Source organism: Triticum urartu, chromosome 1A, assembly GCF_056163025.1.
Source record: "Triticum urartu cultivar PI428250 chromosome 1A, HENAU_Tu73, whole genome shotgun sequence".
Lineage (NCBI taxonomy): Eukaryota > Viridiplantae > Streptophyta > Magnoliopsida > Poales > Poaceae > Triticum > Triticum urartu.
The window spans coordinates 390,629,708-390,644,976 of record NC_141873.1 but is presented as its reverse complement, the minus strand read 5'-3'; the positions used below and the strand labels follow the sequence as shown (position 1 = coordinate 390,644,976).

Here is a 15,269-nt window from a genome sequence, read left to right as displayed (position 1 = left end):
CTACATCTTTTGGCGTGAACATGTGTATTACCACGACCGAGATTCACTGAACCATTCACATAGGGTGCATGACCATGAAAGGTATTATTCATGTAAACAGAATAACCATTATTCTCTAACTTAAATGAATAACCGTATTGCAATGAACATGATCTAATCATATTGATGCTCAACGTAGACACCTGATAACATTTATCTAGGTTCAATACTAATCCCGAAGGCAGATGGAGCGTGCGATAGTGATCTCATCAACTTTGGAAACACTTCCAACACACATCGTCACCTCGCCCTTAGCTAGTCTCCGTTTAGTCCGTAGCTTTTGCTTCAAGTCACCAATAATAGCAACTGAACCGGTATCCAATACCCAGGTGCTACCAGGAGTACTAGTGAGGTACACATTAATAACACGTATATACTTTGTTGAAGTTGCCAGCCTTCTTATCTACCATGCATTTGGGGTAATTCCGCTACCAGTGACCGTTGCCCTTACAATATAAGCACTTAGTCTCGGGTTTGGGTTCAACCTTGGGTTCCTTCACTGGAGCGGCAACTGGTTTGCCATCCATGAAGTTTCCCTTCTAGCCCTTGCCCTTCTTGAAACCAGTGGTCTTGTTAAACCATCAACACTTGATGCTCCTCTTGATTTCTGCCTTTTGCGTTCTTAAGCACCGCGAACAGCTCCGGGATCAACTCCATCCCTTGCATGTCATAGTTCATCACGAAGATCTAGTAGCTTAGTGATAGTGGCTAGAGAACTCTATCAATTACTATCTTATCTGGAAGTTTAACTCCCACTTGATTTAAGTGATTGTAGCACCCAGACATTCTGAGCACATGCTCACTAGCTGAGCTATTCTCCTCCATCTTGTTGGCAAAAGAACTTGTCAGAGGTCTCATACCTCTCAACACGGGCATGATCCTGAAATCCCAATTTCAGCTCTTGGAACATCTCATATGTCTTATGGCGTTCAAAACGTCATTGGAGTCCCGATTCTAAGCCGCAAAGTATGGTGCACTAAACTATCAAGTAGTCATCAGGATGTGTTTGTCAGGTGTTCACAACATCCACAGACGACGTTGTAGGGGTTTGCACATTGAGCGGTGCATCAAAGACGTAAGCCTTCTGTGTAGCAGTGAGGACACTCCTCGGACTACGGACCCTGTCCGCATCATTGCTTACCATATCTTTCAACTTAGTCTTTCTCTAGGAGCGTATTGAAACAGGTAACTACAACGTGAGCTATTTATCTACAACATATTTGCAAAGACAATTTAGACTATGTTCATGATAATTAAGTTCATCTAATCAAATTATTTAATGAACTCCCACTTAGATAGACATCCCTCTAGTCATCTAAGTGATACATGATCCGAGTCAACTAGGCCGTGTCCGATCATCATGTGAGACGGACTAGTCATCATCGGTGAACATCTTCATGTTGATCGTATCTTCTATACGACTCATGTTCGACCTTTCGGTCTTCCGTGTTCCGAGGCCATGTCTGTACATGCTAGGCTCGTCAAGTCAACCTAAGTGTATTGCGTGTGTAAATCTGGCTTACACCCGTTGTATTCGAACGTTAGAATCTATCACACCCGATCATCACGTGATGCTTCGAAACAACGAACCTTCGCAACGGTGCACAGTTAGGGGGAACACTTTCTTGAAATTATTGTGAGGGATCATCTTATTTAAGCTACCGTCGTTCTAAGCAAATAAGATGTAAAACATGATAAACATCACATGCAATCAAATAGTGACATGATATGGCCAATATCATTTTGCTCCTTTTGATCTCCATCTTCGGGGCGCCATGATCATCATCATCACCGGCATGACACCATGATCTCCATCATCATGATCTCCATCATCGTGTCTTCATGAAGTCGTCTCATCAACTATTACTTCTACTACTATGGCTAATGGTTTAGCAATAAAGTAAAGTAATTACATGATGTTTAAGTTGACACGCAGGTCATCAATAAATTAAGACAACTCCTATGGCTCCTGCCGGTTATCATACTCATCGACATGCAAGTTGTGATTCCTATTACAAGAACATGATCAATCTCATACATCACATATATCATTCATCACATCCTTTTGGCCATATCACATCACAAGGCATATGCTGCAAAAACAGGTTAGACGTCCTCTAATTGTTGTTGCAAATTTTTACGTGGCTGCTATAGGTTTCTAGCAAGAACATTTCTTACCTACGCCAAAACCACAACGTGATATGCCAATTTCTATTTACCCTTCATAAGGACCCTTTTCATCGAATCCGATCCGACTAAAGTGGGAGAGACAGACACCCGCTAGCCACCTTATGCAACTAGTGCATGTCTATCGGGATGGAACCAGTCTCACATAAGAGTACGTGTAAGGTCGGTCCGAGCCGCTTCATTCGACGATGCCGCCGAATCAAGATAAGACAAGTAACGGTAAGTAAATTGACAAAATCATCGCCCACAACTACTTTGTGTTCTACTCATGCATAGAATCTACATATAGACCTAACTCTAATACCGCTGTTGGGGATCGTAGCAGAAATTTAAAATTTTCTATGCATCACCAAGATCAATCTATGGAGTAATCTAGCAACGAGGGAAGGGGAGTGCATCTACATACCCTTGTAGATCGCTAAGCGGAAGCGTTGCAAGAACGCCGATGAAGGAGTCGTACTCGCAGCGATTCAGATCGCGGTTGATTCCGATCTAAGCGTCGAACAACGGCGCCTCGGCGTTCAACACACGTGCAGCCCGGTGACGTCTCCCATGCCTTGATCCAGCAAGGGGAGAAGGAGAGGTTGGGGAAGACTCCATCCAGCAGCAGCACGACGGCGTGGTGGTGAAGGAGGAGCGTGGCAATCCTGCAGGGCTTCGCCAAGCACCGCGGGAGAGGAGGACTTGGGAGAGGGGAGGGCTGCGCCAGAACTTGGGTGCGGCTGTCCTCCCACCCCCCACATATATATATATGGGCAAGGGAGAGGGGCCCCGGCCCCCTCAGATCCAATCTGAGGAGGGGGCGGCGGCCATGGGGGTTGCCTTGCCCCCCAAGGCAAGGAGGGGGGGCGCCCCCCCTTTAGGGTTCCCCCAAACCCTAGGCGCATGGGCCCTAAGGGGGGAGGCGCCCAGCCCACTAAGGGGATGGTCCCTCTCCACACACAACCCATAGGGCCCTCCGGGGCAGGTGGAACCTCCCGGTGGACCCCCGGAACCCCTTCGGTGGTCCCGGTACAATACCGGTAACCCCCCGAATTATTCCGGTGACCGTATGATGACTTCCCATATATAAATATTTACCTCCGGACCATTCCGGAACTCCTCGTGACGTCCGGGATCTCATCCGGGACTCCGAACAACATTCAGTAACCACGTACATCTATTCCCTATAACCCTAGCGTCATCGAACCTTAAGTGTGTAGACCCTACGGGCTCGGGAGTCATGCAGACATGGCCGAGACAACTCTCCGGTCAATAACCAATAGCGGGATCTGGATACCCATGTTGGCTCCCACATGCTCCACGATGATCTCATCGGATGAACCACGATGTCAAGGATTCAATCAATCCCGTATACAATTCCCTTTGTCTATCAGTACAATACTTGCTCGAGATTCGATCGTCGGTATCCCGATACCTTGTTCAATCTCGTTACCGACAAGTCTCTTTACTCGTTCCGTAACACATCATCCCGTGATCAACTCCTTGGTCACATTGTGCACATTATGATGATGTCCTACCGAGTGGGCCCAGAGATACCTCTCTGTTACACGGAGTGACAAATCCCAGTCTCGATTCGTGCCAACCCAACAGACACTTTCGGAGATACCCGTAGTGCACCTTTATAGCCACCCAGTTACGTTGTGACGTTTGGTACACCCAAAGCACTCCTACGGTATCCGGGAGTTACACAATCTCATGGTCTAAGGAAATGATACTTGACATTAGAAAAGCTTTAGCATACGAACTACACGATCTTGTGCTAGGCTTAGGATTGGGTCTTGTCCATCACATCATTCTCCTAATGATGTGATCCCGTTATCAATGACATCCAATGTCCATGGTCAGGAAACCGTAACCATCTATTGATTAACGAGCTAGTCAACTAGAGGCTTACTAGGGACATGGTGTTGTCTATGTATCCACACATGTATCTGAGTTTCCTATCAATACAATTCTAGCATGGATAATAAGCGATTATCGTGAACAATGAAATATAACAATAACTAATTTATTATTGCCTCTAGGGCATATTTCCAACATCTCCACATTGTGCTGATCCCTGGCCGCTGCATCCACCTCCGCGGCCATCAACGTTGCCAAAGCGTCGAACAAATCGGACAGGACTTGGGCTGGAGGCAGCGCCGAGCTTCCTGCCCCTGTTGGTGTGGCCGTTGTTGAACCGGAGAGTATTGTTGCAGTGGCGGATGAAATGAGGCGCTGATTGCGTGCCGGCCATGAAGATGGCGGCTCGGTTTGGCAGATCAAGGGAATCCGGAATACTGTCGCCCTTGGATCCTCCATCAATCCGGCCGTCCTGCAACTGGTAAAGCGATTCAGTCTCTCCCAAAGACTCATCATCAGAACAGACCATGGTCTCTCCATCGGACACCGGTCCATCCTCGTATCTCGCCCCATGGACGACACCTATGAAAACACGCTTTGCCACAGGCTGAACCGGCGAAGAACTTGCACGCCGAGCTGTTTCGATGATGTCGGTGCAGATGCCCGGCTCAGGGGCCGGTTCGCCGATCTTGCCGATGAAGACGTGAATCCCACCAAAGGGGACCCGGTACCCGTATTCGATTGAATCGGCCTCGGGACCCCATCCTGCGTTGTCGATGTAGAGCTTGCCGCGACGACTCTTCATCATCCGGCCCACAGCGTATCCCTTAAGTCTATCAAAGCTGCCCTTCAAGAACTCAAAACCATCGTGCGATAGCCCCACGGTGGGCGCCAACTGTCGTGGGTTTGTCACGGCAGATGTCCTTGTGAAAGGACTTAGTCGTGGAGCCATCGCTACGGGTTAGCTTTAAACCAGACAAGGGGACACGGAGAGTTTTATACTAGTTCGGCCCCTTCAAAGAAGGTAAAAGCCTACATCTAGTTGTGATTGGTATTGCTAGGGTTTCGAAGGCCAGGGAGTGAATCCACTTTGTCTGGCTCTTGAGTTGTTGTCTGTCCCTAAACCGCTGCCGGGTCGTCCCTTTATATACATAGGTTGACGCCCGCCGGGCTACAGAGTCCCGAAGCCGGATCATAAACGTATCCGGTTCGGTCTCTATCCTTCCTATCTTACAATACAAGTTACATGACTAGGTCGGTTTACATTTACAGGCATTAACCCGCCTTTGGGCCTTGGGCCTCCGTGACACGCCATCATCCTTGCATCTTCATGGGCTTCTAATCTTTAAGGAGTCAACCCGGCTACATAAGGCCGGTTTACCTCCAGTAGTAATATCCCCAACAGTTCTAAAAAGTTGGATCATGAGATTCAACTTTTATATAACAAGCAATTTATATAGCAAATTTCACACTCTATTCTTTCCCATATCTTTTCTTAATGTCCCGTAACTCCATCCATATAGTTTATATAACAAGTAATTTGCAAAAAAATAGTTCAAACCCTCAGATCATCACACTCTGTATAGGCAACAACAACTACCAGATGTACGACACACTCTGTTCTACTAAATATGTCACGCATGGCTGGTATTCCAAAAGAGAGCAGTCACATGTGGAGAAGAGTCTCACTCAAGTAGGAGGTCATCATGTTGTGTTCTGTTTCTGGCCATCAGTCTCAAGGATTCATGTCCAGACTCCAAATTCCACTTTCTTGTGTATGCACAAAGGACAACTAATTGGACTCTGCATCTATAGTTTTCTGCTTCAACAGGTTAACAAGATTCATGTCCAGAATCCAAGTCACAGCTTTCTTGCTTATGTAGAAAGAGGTAAAGACAGTAATGCTCCATTGCCTTCTAGATTTATTACATTTAAAAGCTAGATGGTACAGCCAGTTCCTAGAGGTCAAATAAATTCTATGCAAATAGTGCCCTGTAACCAGTATACACACACATTCAGACAAAAAGAAAAACATGGACATAAAAATTGTTGCACCCATGATTTCTATTGTATTTGCAACATCCATCCATTTATCTCTGTATATCCATGAAATCAAGAGTCATCGTCAAAATGTTTGTCCGTTCAGCAAGCGCGCAGTTACTACAACGCTTCTATTGCCCACCCCTACTTAAATGTTTTGAAGAGGTTATGTCATAGGTGGTTCAGGTATGGTCTTTTAATACGTTAATAAGTCATTTCTTGATAAGTTGATGCTTCCATGGTATGTCCTGTGCACAATGGGTTATTAGAAGACAAATATATCAAAACGAAGTGAGTATTAACCACACAAACACACACAATTTTGATATGAATAAATATGTGTGCACTAACACAACAATCACAAAGGATTAGCATATAGCTTATCAGACAAAAAAGGACAGTCTTTATAACACCAAGTCACAACAAAAGAAATATACTCTCCACAGAACAAAGAATTAACAAGGGAATATCAATTTTAAAGAAACACCAAAATCCATTGAAACTATCGAACAACAGGAAGCATAATAAGAATTGCAGAAACCACTTTGGACCTTTTACACAAACTGAAGGTAGCATTGTAGGTACTAATTAACCCTGGGCATATAATAACATGTAGTCAAATAGCTGAATCAAGGAAATTTGATAGTAAGAAAAGAAATGGGAGCGTTCTACAACCATAGCTACAGTGTACATAACAAAAGTTAGCTGCTTGGGGGGGGGGAATGGATGCACCTTGGATCCACCTGATATTAGTAGTTGTCGCTAGTCATATTTCTCCGTTGAAATTGGTGGGGGCATATAAGTACGTAGCTTCCCGTTGAAACCAGCTGCCCCTAGGAGAGAAAGTGTAGATAGATTAGAATGGGGTGGGTTTGAGGCACAAGTGAGAAGCAAGGAAAAAGGAAAGGGGAGGAGGACCCATACCTGGTTCTCTGACTGCTGCTGCCCATGGTCGAAGGAGAGGGAGCGGAGGGGGAATAAACACTGATAGCCTCTTATCCCCACAATATATTTTCTCCTGCAATTTTTAGTGGTTCAGATGCATGAAGGCATATATGCAGCGGCAAGAACAATGAAATAAGAGAAAATGACCTCACATTAGTTGATCCAAAGAACACATAGAAAGTATATATTTTTTACGTGCCTTGTAAATCGGTAAGTCATCGATGATTGATCTTCTTATAGAGAGCTATGTGTCCACCTCGAGAGTTGATTCAGTTGGAAAATAAAATGAATCAAACAACTCAAAAAATGAAATGTAAAGAGATGGTACTGATGACTGTATACATTGCCGAAGTTGCAGAGGTACAACTACTGGGCTGCTCTCATCAGGCCATCCAAACCCTACCCATGAAATATATGAATGAATTAGAGAAAGGAATAAGAATACACACTCAGTGTCGGTGACGGCTGAAGGCTGAGCTCATGGTGCGGAGGTGCAGCGGTAGTAAAACTGAAACATTCATCAAGCAAATGCTGACTGCCATATGACACAACCAGCAAGGTAAGAAATTTGTTCATGGAGGAGCTCAACCTTGTCGATCTGGTTGTGTGGATGCTGGATGTAGAAAGAGAGCATCCCTGCTCTTCTTGAGGGGTTGAGCTGGCCTTGGTTGGGAGATGGAGGCTGGTGTGGAGTCGGCGGCACCAGCAGCGACCTCGGCATATGCAGTTGACGAGGAGGGCTGCCGGTCCTTCTGGAGCTGACGACGCCTCCTTCCTCTCACCCTTGGCCTCCCGCGGCGGAGGAGGCGCCAATGACTACAGCGACCTCGTCCGGGTTCATCTCGTCCTCCCGTGATTTCCTCGCGACAAGAAATCTCAGCGCCGGTCTGAATTTTCTGTCAGCATGGCAAGCACCCTAGGCAAATTAACAACCACTCAGGGTTCTAACACAAGAAAGCATTTATACACTGTATGGCTGCCTTCTGTTTGGGGATTATAACATTATAAGATCATAATATGTTCCTCCAAGGGAGTCAGATAAAGCAATTTCTTCTCAAATCCATTGCTAAGGATATATAAATATTACCCTCAAATTACACCAAAAAAGTGATCAAGCTCATCACCAATTTGACCACTCAATCCAATAGTAAGCCTCAGCACAACAAACACTCGCCAAGGGTCAACATCCCTACTCCTATGAACTTGCAGCATTAAAATAAATAGTCATTTCGAACCTACTTTTTGCACAATCAAGAAATCTGACAATAAGCTGTGAACTGCCACAGGATTACCAACACGGAACCATGGACAAATTTCAACAGCAAGGCTATAGACCCGACGTTGTAGGTGGATGAAAGGGTAAACCGTAGGGGAATGAACGAGGCGTGAATGGAGGGGGACGAGAGGGGCGAACCTCGCGGCTGGAGGAGCAGAGTGCGGTAGAGGCGGAGGGGGAGGCGACGTACCTGTCCAAGCCGTCGCCGTCGTCCTCGGCGCCGGGGACCGAGCCGCCGCCGCTGCCGCCGGAGACGGCAGATGAGGAGCTCCCTGTCGCGGTCGCGGGGCCTTGGCGTTGCCCATCATCAGGGGCTCGGGCTCCGCGCGCTGTGACGCCGGCGATGTCGCCCTTCCATGCCTCGTACCCTCCCAGATCAGGGCCCGAAGCAGCCACTCCCGCCTCCACGGTCTCGCGCCTGAGCGGCGCCTCTTCGCAGCTCGACGCCGCCGCTACTGCTCCTTTTCGCCTCTTTGCAGGTCGACGCCACCACCGCTTCTCTTCTCCTGCCACCGCCCGCCAACGCCGCATCCGCCGCTCCCCGCCTCGATCCAACCGACCCCGCATCTTCCGCTCCCCTACCTCGAGCCAGCAGCCGCCATGGAGCCATGGATCCTACGCAGGAGGAGAAGAAACGCGAAGGGGAGGGGCGGCACGGTGGTGGTGGCGAGCACGAAGAAGGGGACGCGGGGCGAGGAGAGGAGGGACGAGAGATTGGGCTAGGGTTTTCACCGCGCAACGTGGGGCTCGAGGAGAGGAGGGACGAGGGATCGGGCTTTTCACCGTGCACAGCACACGGTCCACCCCTTTTTTCACCCAAACTCAGTCAGCAAAGCACACTGCAACGTGGTCCCACCTAGATGGCTGGCCCAGCCGTCATTCACCGAACTGGAAAGACACGATGTGAAGCAAAACAGACGGTTGGATGTTTGACAGCCAGTTGAAAAGGACCAAAAACTTTACACGTAGGTAAAACGAACGAGGCAGATCGTTGCGCGCGAGGGATGGCGCTGGATCAGCGGGTACTCTAGGAGGCTTTATATGTTAGATTATCATTAGTTACTACTTGTACTGATACAACGTTCTTTACTACATAGTTCTATCCAAATTCCCTTCTCTTGTACCTCCACATTTTTGTAGTATTATCATTAGTTACTACTTGTACTGATACAACGTTCTTTACTACATAGTTCTATCCAAATTCCCTTCTCTTCTACCTCCATATTTTTATAGTATTATCATTAGTTACTACTCCCTCCGGTCCTTTTTACTCTGTGTTTTAGATTTGTCCGAAGCCAAACTTTGCTAAATTTGACCAAATTTATGTTAGAAAATATTAACATCTATAATACCTAATAAAATATAATATGAAAATATATTCCAAGATGGATCTAATGATTTTCGTGTTGTTATGTGAATGTTAATAATTTTTTGTATATACTTGGTCAAACTTTGAAGAGTTTGACTTCAGACAAACCTAATATGCAAAGTAAAAAGGACTGGAGGGAGTACTTGTACTTGTACATTCTTTCGCTTGAAGTTTCACCTTACTATCTTACTAACCTTTCTTATATACATGTCATAGCTTATATTCAACTAAATAAAAAACAAAGACATATTATGAGGAGCATTGATACTACATATGGCACAACAGGAACCTAGAAAGACATTGGCCATGAAATTAAGTTTATTAAGCGTATTCAGTGGTTTCTAAAGGAATATGAATTCAAATTCCCGATTGTCCATACGCCCCACTGCCGCACACTTTGACGAAGTCTGGCATTAAGAAAATAAAATTTGTTGGCAATACTTTTATGGTTGAATACTCTTTAAATGCTAAGTATGATTGGACTAGACATGGTAAACTTTATGATTCAAGTGATGAAGATGTTGAATTTGATGATGAAGAAAAGTTAATGGCTCCTCTTATGATGAGTGGGCAGCTAAATATCCTAGGGAGGAAATTACCTTAGATGATGCGAGGTGTAGTATATTGCGGCGGCCATGGCAGCATGCTAGGGTATCTGGTTGGCTCATCTCTCAATGATCTACTGAATCGAGACGCCTCCCCGATGACACTCTCCATCGACAACAAGTCCGCATTTACCCTGGATTTATTTCAGGATTTTCGACGATGCGCGTTCAGTGGGAGGGGACGTTCCCGTCGACTACGAGGCACCTACGATGACTTCGTAAAATCTCGAGATGATATGCCGGCTCAGTTTCTCGAAGGTGCTCATAGAGATGGTGTGCTTGTGTGCATTCATATGGGTGAGTGCATGCACGTTTATATGAGCGCTTACATCTGTACCCGTGTTTAAAAAACAAGTCCACCATCTCGCTCTGCAAGAACCTAGTGCTCCATGACCGCATCGAACACACCAACAAGCGCTGCCACTTCATCCACAAGCGTTGAGAAGGGCACGGTGGCCGTGTTTCATCAAAACAGGCGAGCGGAGGGCGAACATCCTGACAAAGGCCCTCGGTCGTGTTCAACCCTGCCACGGCACGCAGCCAAATAAAGTCCTGCACAAGCTCGATCGTGGGATGACGCGGTCAGTAGTGGGGCGCGATGCACGGCACGTTTTCTTCCAACAGAAAAAAGAGGAGAAGAAAGAACAAAAACGCTGCAACGTACGCAGCACAAAATCTTCAGTTTGAGTTACAGATGAGACCCAGTAAACTTCATCCATGCTTTGATTGCTAGTTTGAGTTTCACATCATCATCTCAATCCCAAAACCATATGTATATACATATACCAGTAGCAGCCAGCAGCTACGAAGGCGAGAACAACCTAGGCGAGCACCGCGGCGGCTTGCTTGTCGACCATGCTCCTGGCGAAGGCGTAGCGGAACCTGGGGTTGTACGGGAGCCACTCGAAGGCCTGCGACGCCCTGCGCCGGCCGCCGGCTCCTGCTGCTGCGGCGGCGCACCGCTGGATGGCCTCCTGCGCGGCCCGGCCGTCCAAGTTGTCGCGCGCCCACGCGAGGACGCCGTCGCCGGCGGGGAGGCCGGCCTCCTTGGCGTACCGCTCCACGAGGCGCGGCAGGAACACCTTCCTCGACTTGCGCACCACCACGCCGGCCTGCAGGAACTCCCGCTTCGCCCGCTCCAGCTCCTCCGTCACGTTCTTCGCCGTGTACACCTTGAGCTGCAGCGCAACGCAACGCCGGAGCTCAGCTCAGCCCAGGCCTCGAGGAGATCAGTCTAAGTATGATGGCGGCGTCAGGGCGTACGTACGTACCGTGGGGTCGGAGGAGGCACCGGTGCACAGCGCGAACAGGGCCTGAGGCTGGCAGTCCGGCAGGCCGAACTTGAGCTGGACCAGCTGCTTCTCGTCCGCGCATCTCTTCCGCATCGCCGTCGACAGTATTGATTCAAACCACTGCGGGTAAAATTTGATCAGACATCACTTCTCCAGAAATCAGGTTTCCCTCCCTGTGCTAATTTGACTACTCCTAGAGTGTTATCCAGTGTTCTTGGTTAGTTTTTTTTTTTCTCAATTCATGAACAGTTACGGAACTAAATTTAGGGCCTTGGTTCAGAAGTACTGAGTTCTTCAAGCATAAACAGTTTGCTTCCTAGAAAGGATCCTAAATGTAGAATTTAAAAATTGATTTTTGATGTTCTATCTGAAGCCGTCTACATTACATGAATTATCTGAATTTATATTCAAACTTAGGCATGAGATGGAATGTCGTACTTAGACCAGTTAGAGCAGCCCTCAGCGTGCTAATTTGATTACTATAGGGTGTTATACTTCTTTGGTTTGTTTCAGCGAATTTGATGAATAGTTTACCAAACTGAATTTTAGGGTCTTAAATTTTATTTGAAGCTGTCAGCTTTACATGAACAATCTGAATTTAAATTCAGGATTTGGCATGAGATCACAAATCATACGTACACGACCAATCCGCGGGGATCTGCAGCACAGCAAGGAGTGTTCAATGGAGTTGGCTGTCACGGCATATCCACCAACATTGTAGGCAGCCTGCAATATGTGAGTTATTTATTAGCCACATCATTATGAACTCCAGCACAGGGACAACTGTAACTAAAATATCCTTTTCACCTTGTGAAATAGAGCCATTCTTTTCAGAGAGCTGTTTGGAATTCCATATGCTAGATATGCCTGCAAAGCAATTACACGTGGGATGACACACTGGCAAAATCACAAAAAATTAAAGAACAAGAAAACAGAGAAACCAGTGTAGAGTTTTCGGCAATTACATGCATGACAAGAGAATTGTACACGTTGATCCAAAAGGCCAGTTTGATACTGGTTTCTGACATACTCAGATCAACCCTTTCAAGCTGCTCCACAAGCAACCTAAGCTCAAAGCAACGCCACGGAATTTTTGTTATACAATTATTGGAAAATAAATTACTCTCCAGGATGTAAAGCACGATTATCATCATTTTTCCAACAAACCTGTAGTGGGTAATTGCACAGGAGACATCTGGCGTCTGATTCTTTTCGACTGTGATTGAACATACTTCGACAATGCTTTTGTTACTTGATGGATTAGTCTCCTCGCCGTTACCCCTCCGAGGAAGAATGACACTTGTTGATGATCTTGACAAGAACGGCGAGCGAACCTTTTCAGGCTTTTCTGGTGACTCCGTGCGCAGAAGACAGTATATGGAGGCCATGCATCTAACCATTTCTTCAGATATCTTGCTTGGACATTGGTAGAGATGATCTTTCAGAGTACGTGCCAAAGAACTACTCCCTGAATAAGGCAGCTATTTGTAAAGAAAAAAAAAGGCAAAACAAAGGAAAAAACAGCAGTTAAAATAAGTTCAATATGTGCATTTTCTGCTTGAAAGTACTGCATTAATCACAGCATCTCCTGATTTAAATTCAGCGGGTTCAGACGTACAAAATTGGGACAAAATGCATGCTCCTGAAAGTACAACAATGCAGAGAATTTGCATTCGAGTATAAAAAGGGCATACATCTGTTTGTAAATATTAGCAAAGGGAGTAATACATACAAAAATTTAATAGAGTAGAATACAGTACATTTAATTTTTGTATGTATTTAAAGAAACTATATTTTCTTTTGTATGTTTTACCTTCCTTGGATCTGATGCAAGGGAGGTAGGACGGACATCCAACGTTTCGCTCGAGAAAGATTCATGCTTGATCTTGGTCTTGAGCATGTTCTTCGTCCTACCCGACTCCGACACTGATGTCATGATATGGAAAGGTTGGAGAGGCAGCTTCTTAGATGAGCAAAATGCACTTGATATTATGCTCGATTGTCGTCGTCTCGTCCTTGAACTTATGCTCTTGGCATGAGCCGGGGATGAAATACCGGAACTCTGCCCTGATGATGGCCCAGATACGCACTGATCAAATATACTTCTGTAGAGTGAGAGGACGTGCTGCTCGCGGTTCGCGATTTCCTCTTCGAGCAATTCAATCTCTGCTATCAGTTCCTTTGTCTGCAGGAATAGCAACAAGAGTCACACTCATCAGCGCACAATTGAAATTGTACTCATTTTGTGCCAGCCATCTGAAATTGCACTTTTTTTCTGCGAATATCTGAAAACTGTGCTTGGAACAGCATGGAGTGTGAGGTGACACTTTCCCCTGTGTGCTATCTTCACCCGGCAATTGCACCGCTTCTATTCACTAAAATACTAAAATTACACTAGCCTGACGATTGGAAGTAAAATAAAAATCATGGATGGAAATGTAAACAGTTTTTTGGAGGAATTTTGTCGTTGTCATTGTGCAGTAGAAACTGTAGGAGATGAACGGTACCTGAGCTGGAAAGTGCCGATGACCAGGAGACAGGGTGCTGGAAGCCCGGCCGATCGCCCGGTCAAGCATGATCCGGATGGACCTCTCCTGATGCAGATGCAGCTGCAGCTGCGAGACCTGCCACGATCCAGCAATTGCCAACACCAATTACTCAGACGCAAAAAAGAAGCCATGGTGCACCATAGCGTCAGGAGAACAGTGGCTAATTGTTCTTTTTGTACTCACGTCATTCTCCAGCGAGACGCGGTGGTTCGGCGACGCCGTGGCCGCGCTCGTCCGTTGATCCCTCGGCGGTGCCCGGAGAACCGAAGAACCATCCGTTGAGCAAGAAGACTTCCTCGGGTCCGGCGGGTTCTGCCATGGAATTTTCACAGAATCCGATCAGTAATTTGCACATGTGCTTGCTTGATCAGTAATCTCCGCTCATGAAAGCATCACCTGTGCTTGGTTGAAGCGTTGCTCCATGGTGGCATGCTTGCAAGTCTCCAGGTTCCTGCCCGAAGAAGCACTGGACAATGGACACAGACAGAAAAAGAGAACCAGGTTTGAGATGAGCGGCAAGCAAAACCAAGGCGGAGAAAAACCCGGCAAAGGCGCGGCAGAGACCTCTTGGATCGCCGGTGATGCGGCGCAGCAGCGGTGGCGGCGGCCGCGGCCTTGGGCGCCGACGCCGCCTCGGGAGCCTCGCCGCCGACCTTGCCCGGTCCTTGCGCTCCGTTCACGGCCTGCTCCACGTTCCCTTGTTGGGCTGCCGCCATGCCAGCGCCACCAACCTAGCTGCTACATGGCAACAGTCCAGAAGGGTGCCGCATGAGCATTATATGAGCAGGGTCCGGGCGGGCGGATTGATCTCGTGGCGCAGGGAGCAAAGAGCATCCCGCGCACAGGGCCGTGCCCACTCCCTGGGCCGCGCTGCGACGCCGGCGGTTTAATACGGCGTGGCACGCGGTAGTAAACCGCTGCTGCCGCGGCAGCGAAGTCGCAGAGGAAGAGGAAGAGCGGGTCGGCGACGGAGAGCGACAGGGAGAGTTGGAGACCGGAGACGGATGGCGGGGGGAAGTGGGAGGAGGAGTAACTGCGCGGAAGCGAATGAGTTGGTGAGCCGCGTTAATGCACTGACGCGCGCACTGCGGCGGAGTAAATGGCACGAGCATGCAAGAACTC

At 47.3% G+C, this 15,269-nt stretch overlaps 2 protein-coding genes across 8 annotated transcripts; both read right to left on the bottom strand.

Annotated features, from left to right (window-relative positions):
* Positions 1 to 6,479: 6,479 nt before the first annotated feature.
* Positions 6,480 to 9,071, bottom strand: LOC125534182 (uncharacterized). 5 transcript variants are annotated; one of them, XR_015603145.1, is made up of 4 exons: positions 8,523 to 9,071; positions 7,036 to 7,972; positions 6,844 to 6,944; positions 6,480 to 6,705 (listed from the first exon to the last, which is right to left on the bottom strand). XR_015603145.1 is itself a non-coding variant. In XM_087522394.1 (4 exons), the coding sequence occupies exons 1-2, from the start codon at positions 8,897 to 8,899 to the stop codon at positions 7,835 to 7,837; spliced, it is 495 nt and encodes a 164-aa protein (XP_087378520.1). In that variant the 5' UTR covers positions 8,900 to 9,071; the 3' UTR covers positions 6,480 to 6,944; positions 7,036 to 7,455; positions 7,646 to 7,834. The 5 variants fall into 5 exon arrangements, 3 of the variants coding, with proteins under 3 accessions (XP_087378520.1, XP_087378523.1, XP_087378517.1); XR_015603144.1 differs by having other exon boundaries at positions 6,480 to 6,944; positions 7,036 to 7,129; positions 7,209 to 7,972; XM_087522394.1 differs by having other exon boundaries at positions 6,480 to 6,944; positions 7,036 to 7,455; positions 7,646 to 7,952.
* Positions 9,072 to 10,933: 1,862 nt separating this feature from the next.
* Positions 10,934 to 15,213, bottom strand: LOC147991380 (uncharacterized). Of its 3 annotated transcripts, XM_087522371.1 has the most exons (12): positions 14,712 to 15,211; positions 14,544 to 14,613; positions 14,331 to 14,459; positions 14,106 to 14,222; positions 13,412 to 13,783; positions 13,217 to 13,240; positions 12,766 to 13,079; positions 12,564 to 12,663; positions 12,406 to 12,465; positions 12,238 to 12,324; positions 11,578 to 11,718; positions 10,934 to 11,484 (listed from the first exon to the last, which is right to left on the bottom strand). In XM_087522371.1, exons 1-12 carry the CDS (start codon positions 14,861 to 14,863, stop codon positions 11,128 to 11,130), a joined length of 1,923 nt encoding a protein of 640 aa, XP_087378497.1. In that variant the 5' UTR covers positions 14,864 to 15,211; the 3' UTR covers positions 10,934 to 11,127. The 3 variants fall into 3 exon arrangements, with proteins under 3 accessions (XP_087378497.1, XP_087378503.1, XP_087378501.1); XM_087522377.1 differs by lacking the exon at positions 13,217 to 13,240 and having other exon boundaries at positions 11,574 to 11,718; positions 14,712 to 15,213; XM_087522375.1 differs by lacking the exon at positions 13,217 to 13,240 and having other exon boundaries at positions 14,712 to 15,209.
* Between the last annotated feature and the right edge of the window lie 56 nt (positions 15,214 to 15,269).

Coding starts and splice junctions, on each gene's coding strand:
- LOC147991380 (XM_087522377.1), bottom strand. CDS start 14,863: ATGGCGGCAGCCCAACAAGGGAACGTGGAGCAGGCCGTGAACGGAGCG. Junction 12,325..12,405: donor GAATGGCTCTATTTCACAAG/GTGAAAAGGATA, acceptor CACATATTGCAG/GCTGCCTACAATGTTGGTGG. Junction 11,485..11,573: donor CTCCTCCGACCCCACGGTAC/GTACGTACGCCC, acceptor GTTGCGCTGCAG/CTCAAGGTGTACACGGCGAA.
- LOC125534182 (XM_087522391.1), bottom strand. CDS start 8,899: ATGCGGGGTCGGTTGGATCGAGGCGGGGAGCGGCGGATGCGGCGTTGG. Junction 7,953..8,522: donor GACGGCGACGGCTTGGACAG/GTACGTCGCCTC, acceptor CCATGCTGACAG/AAAATTCAGACCGGCGCTGA.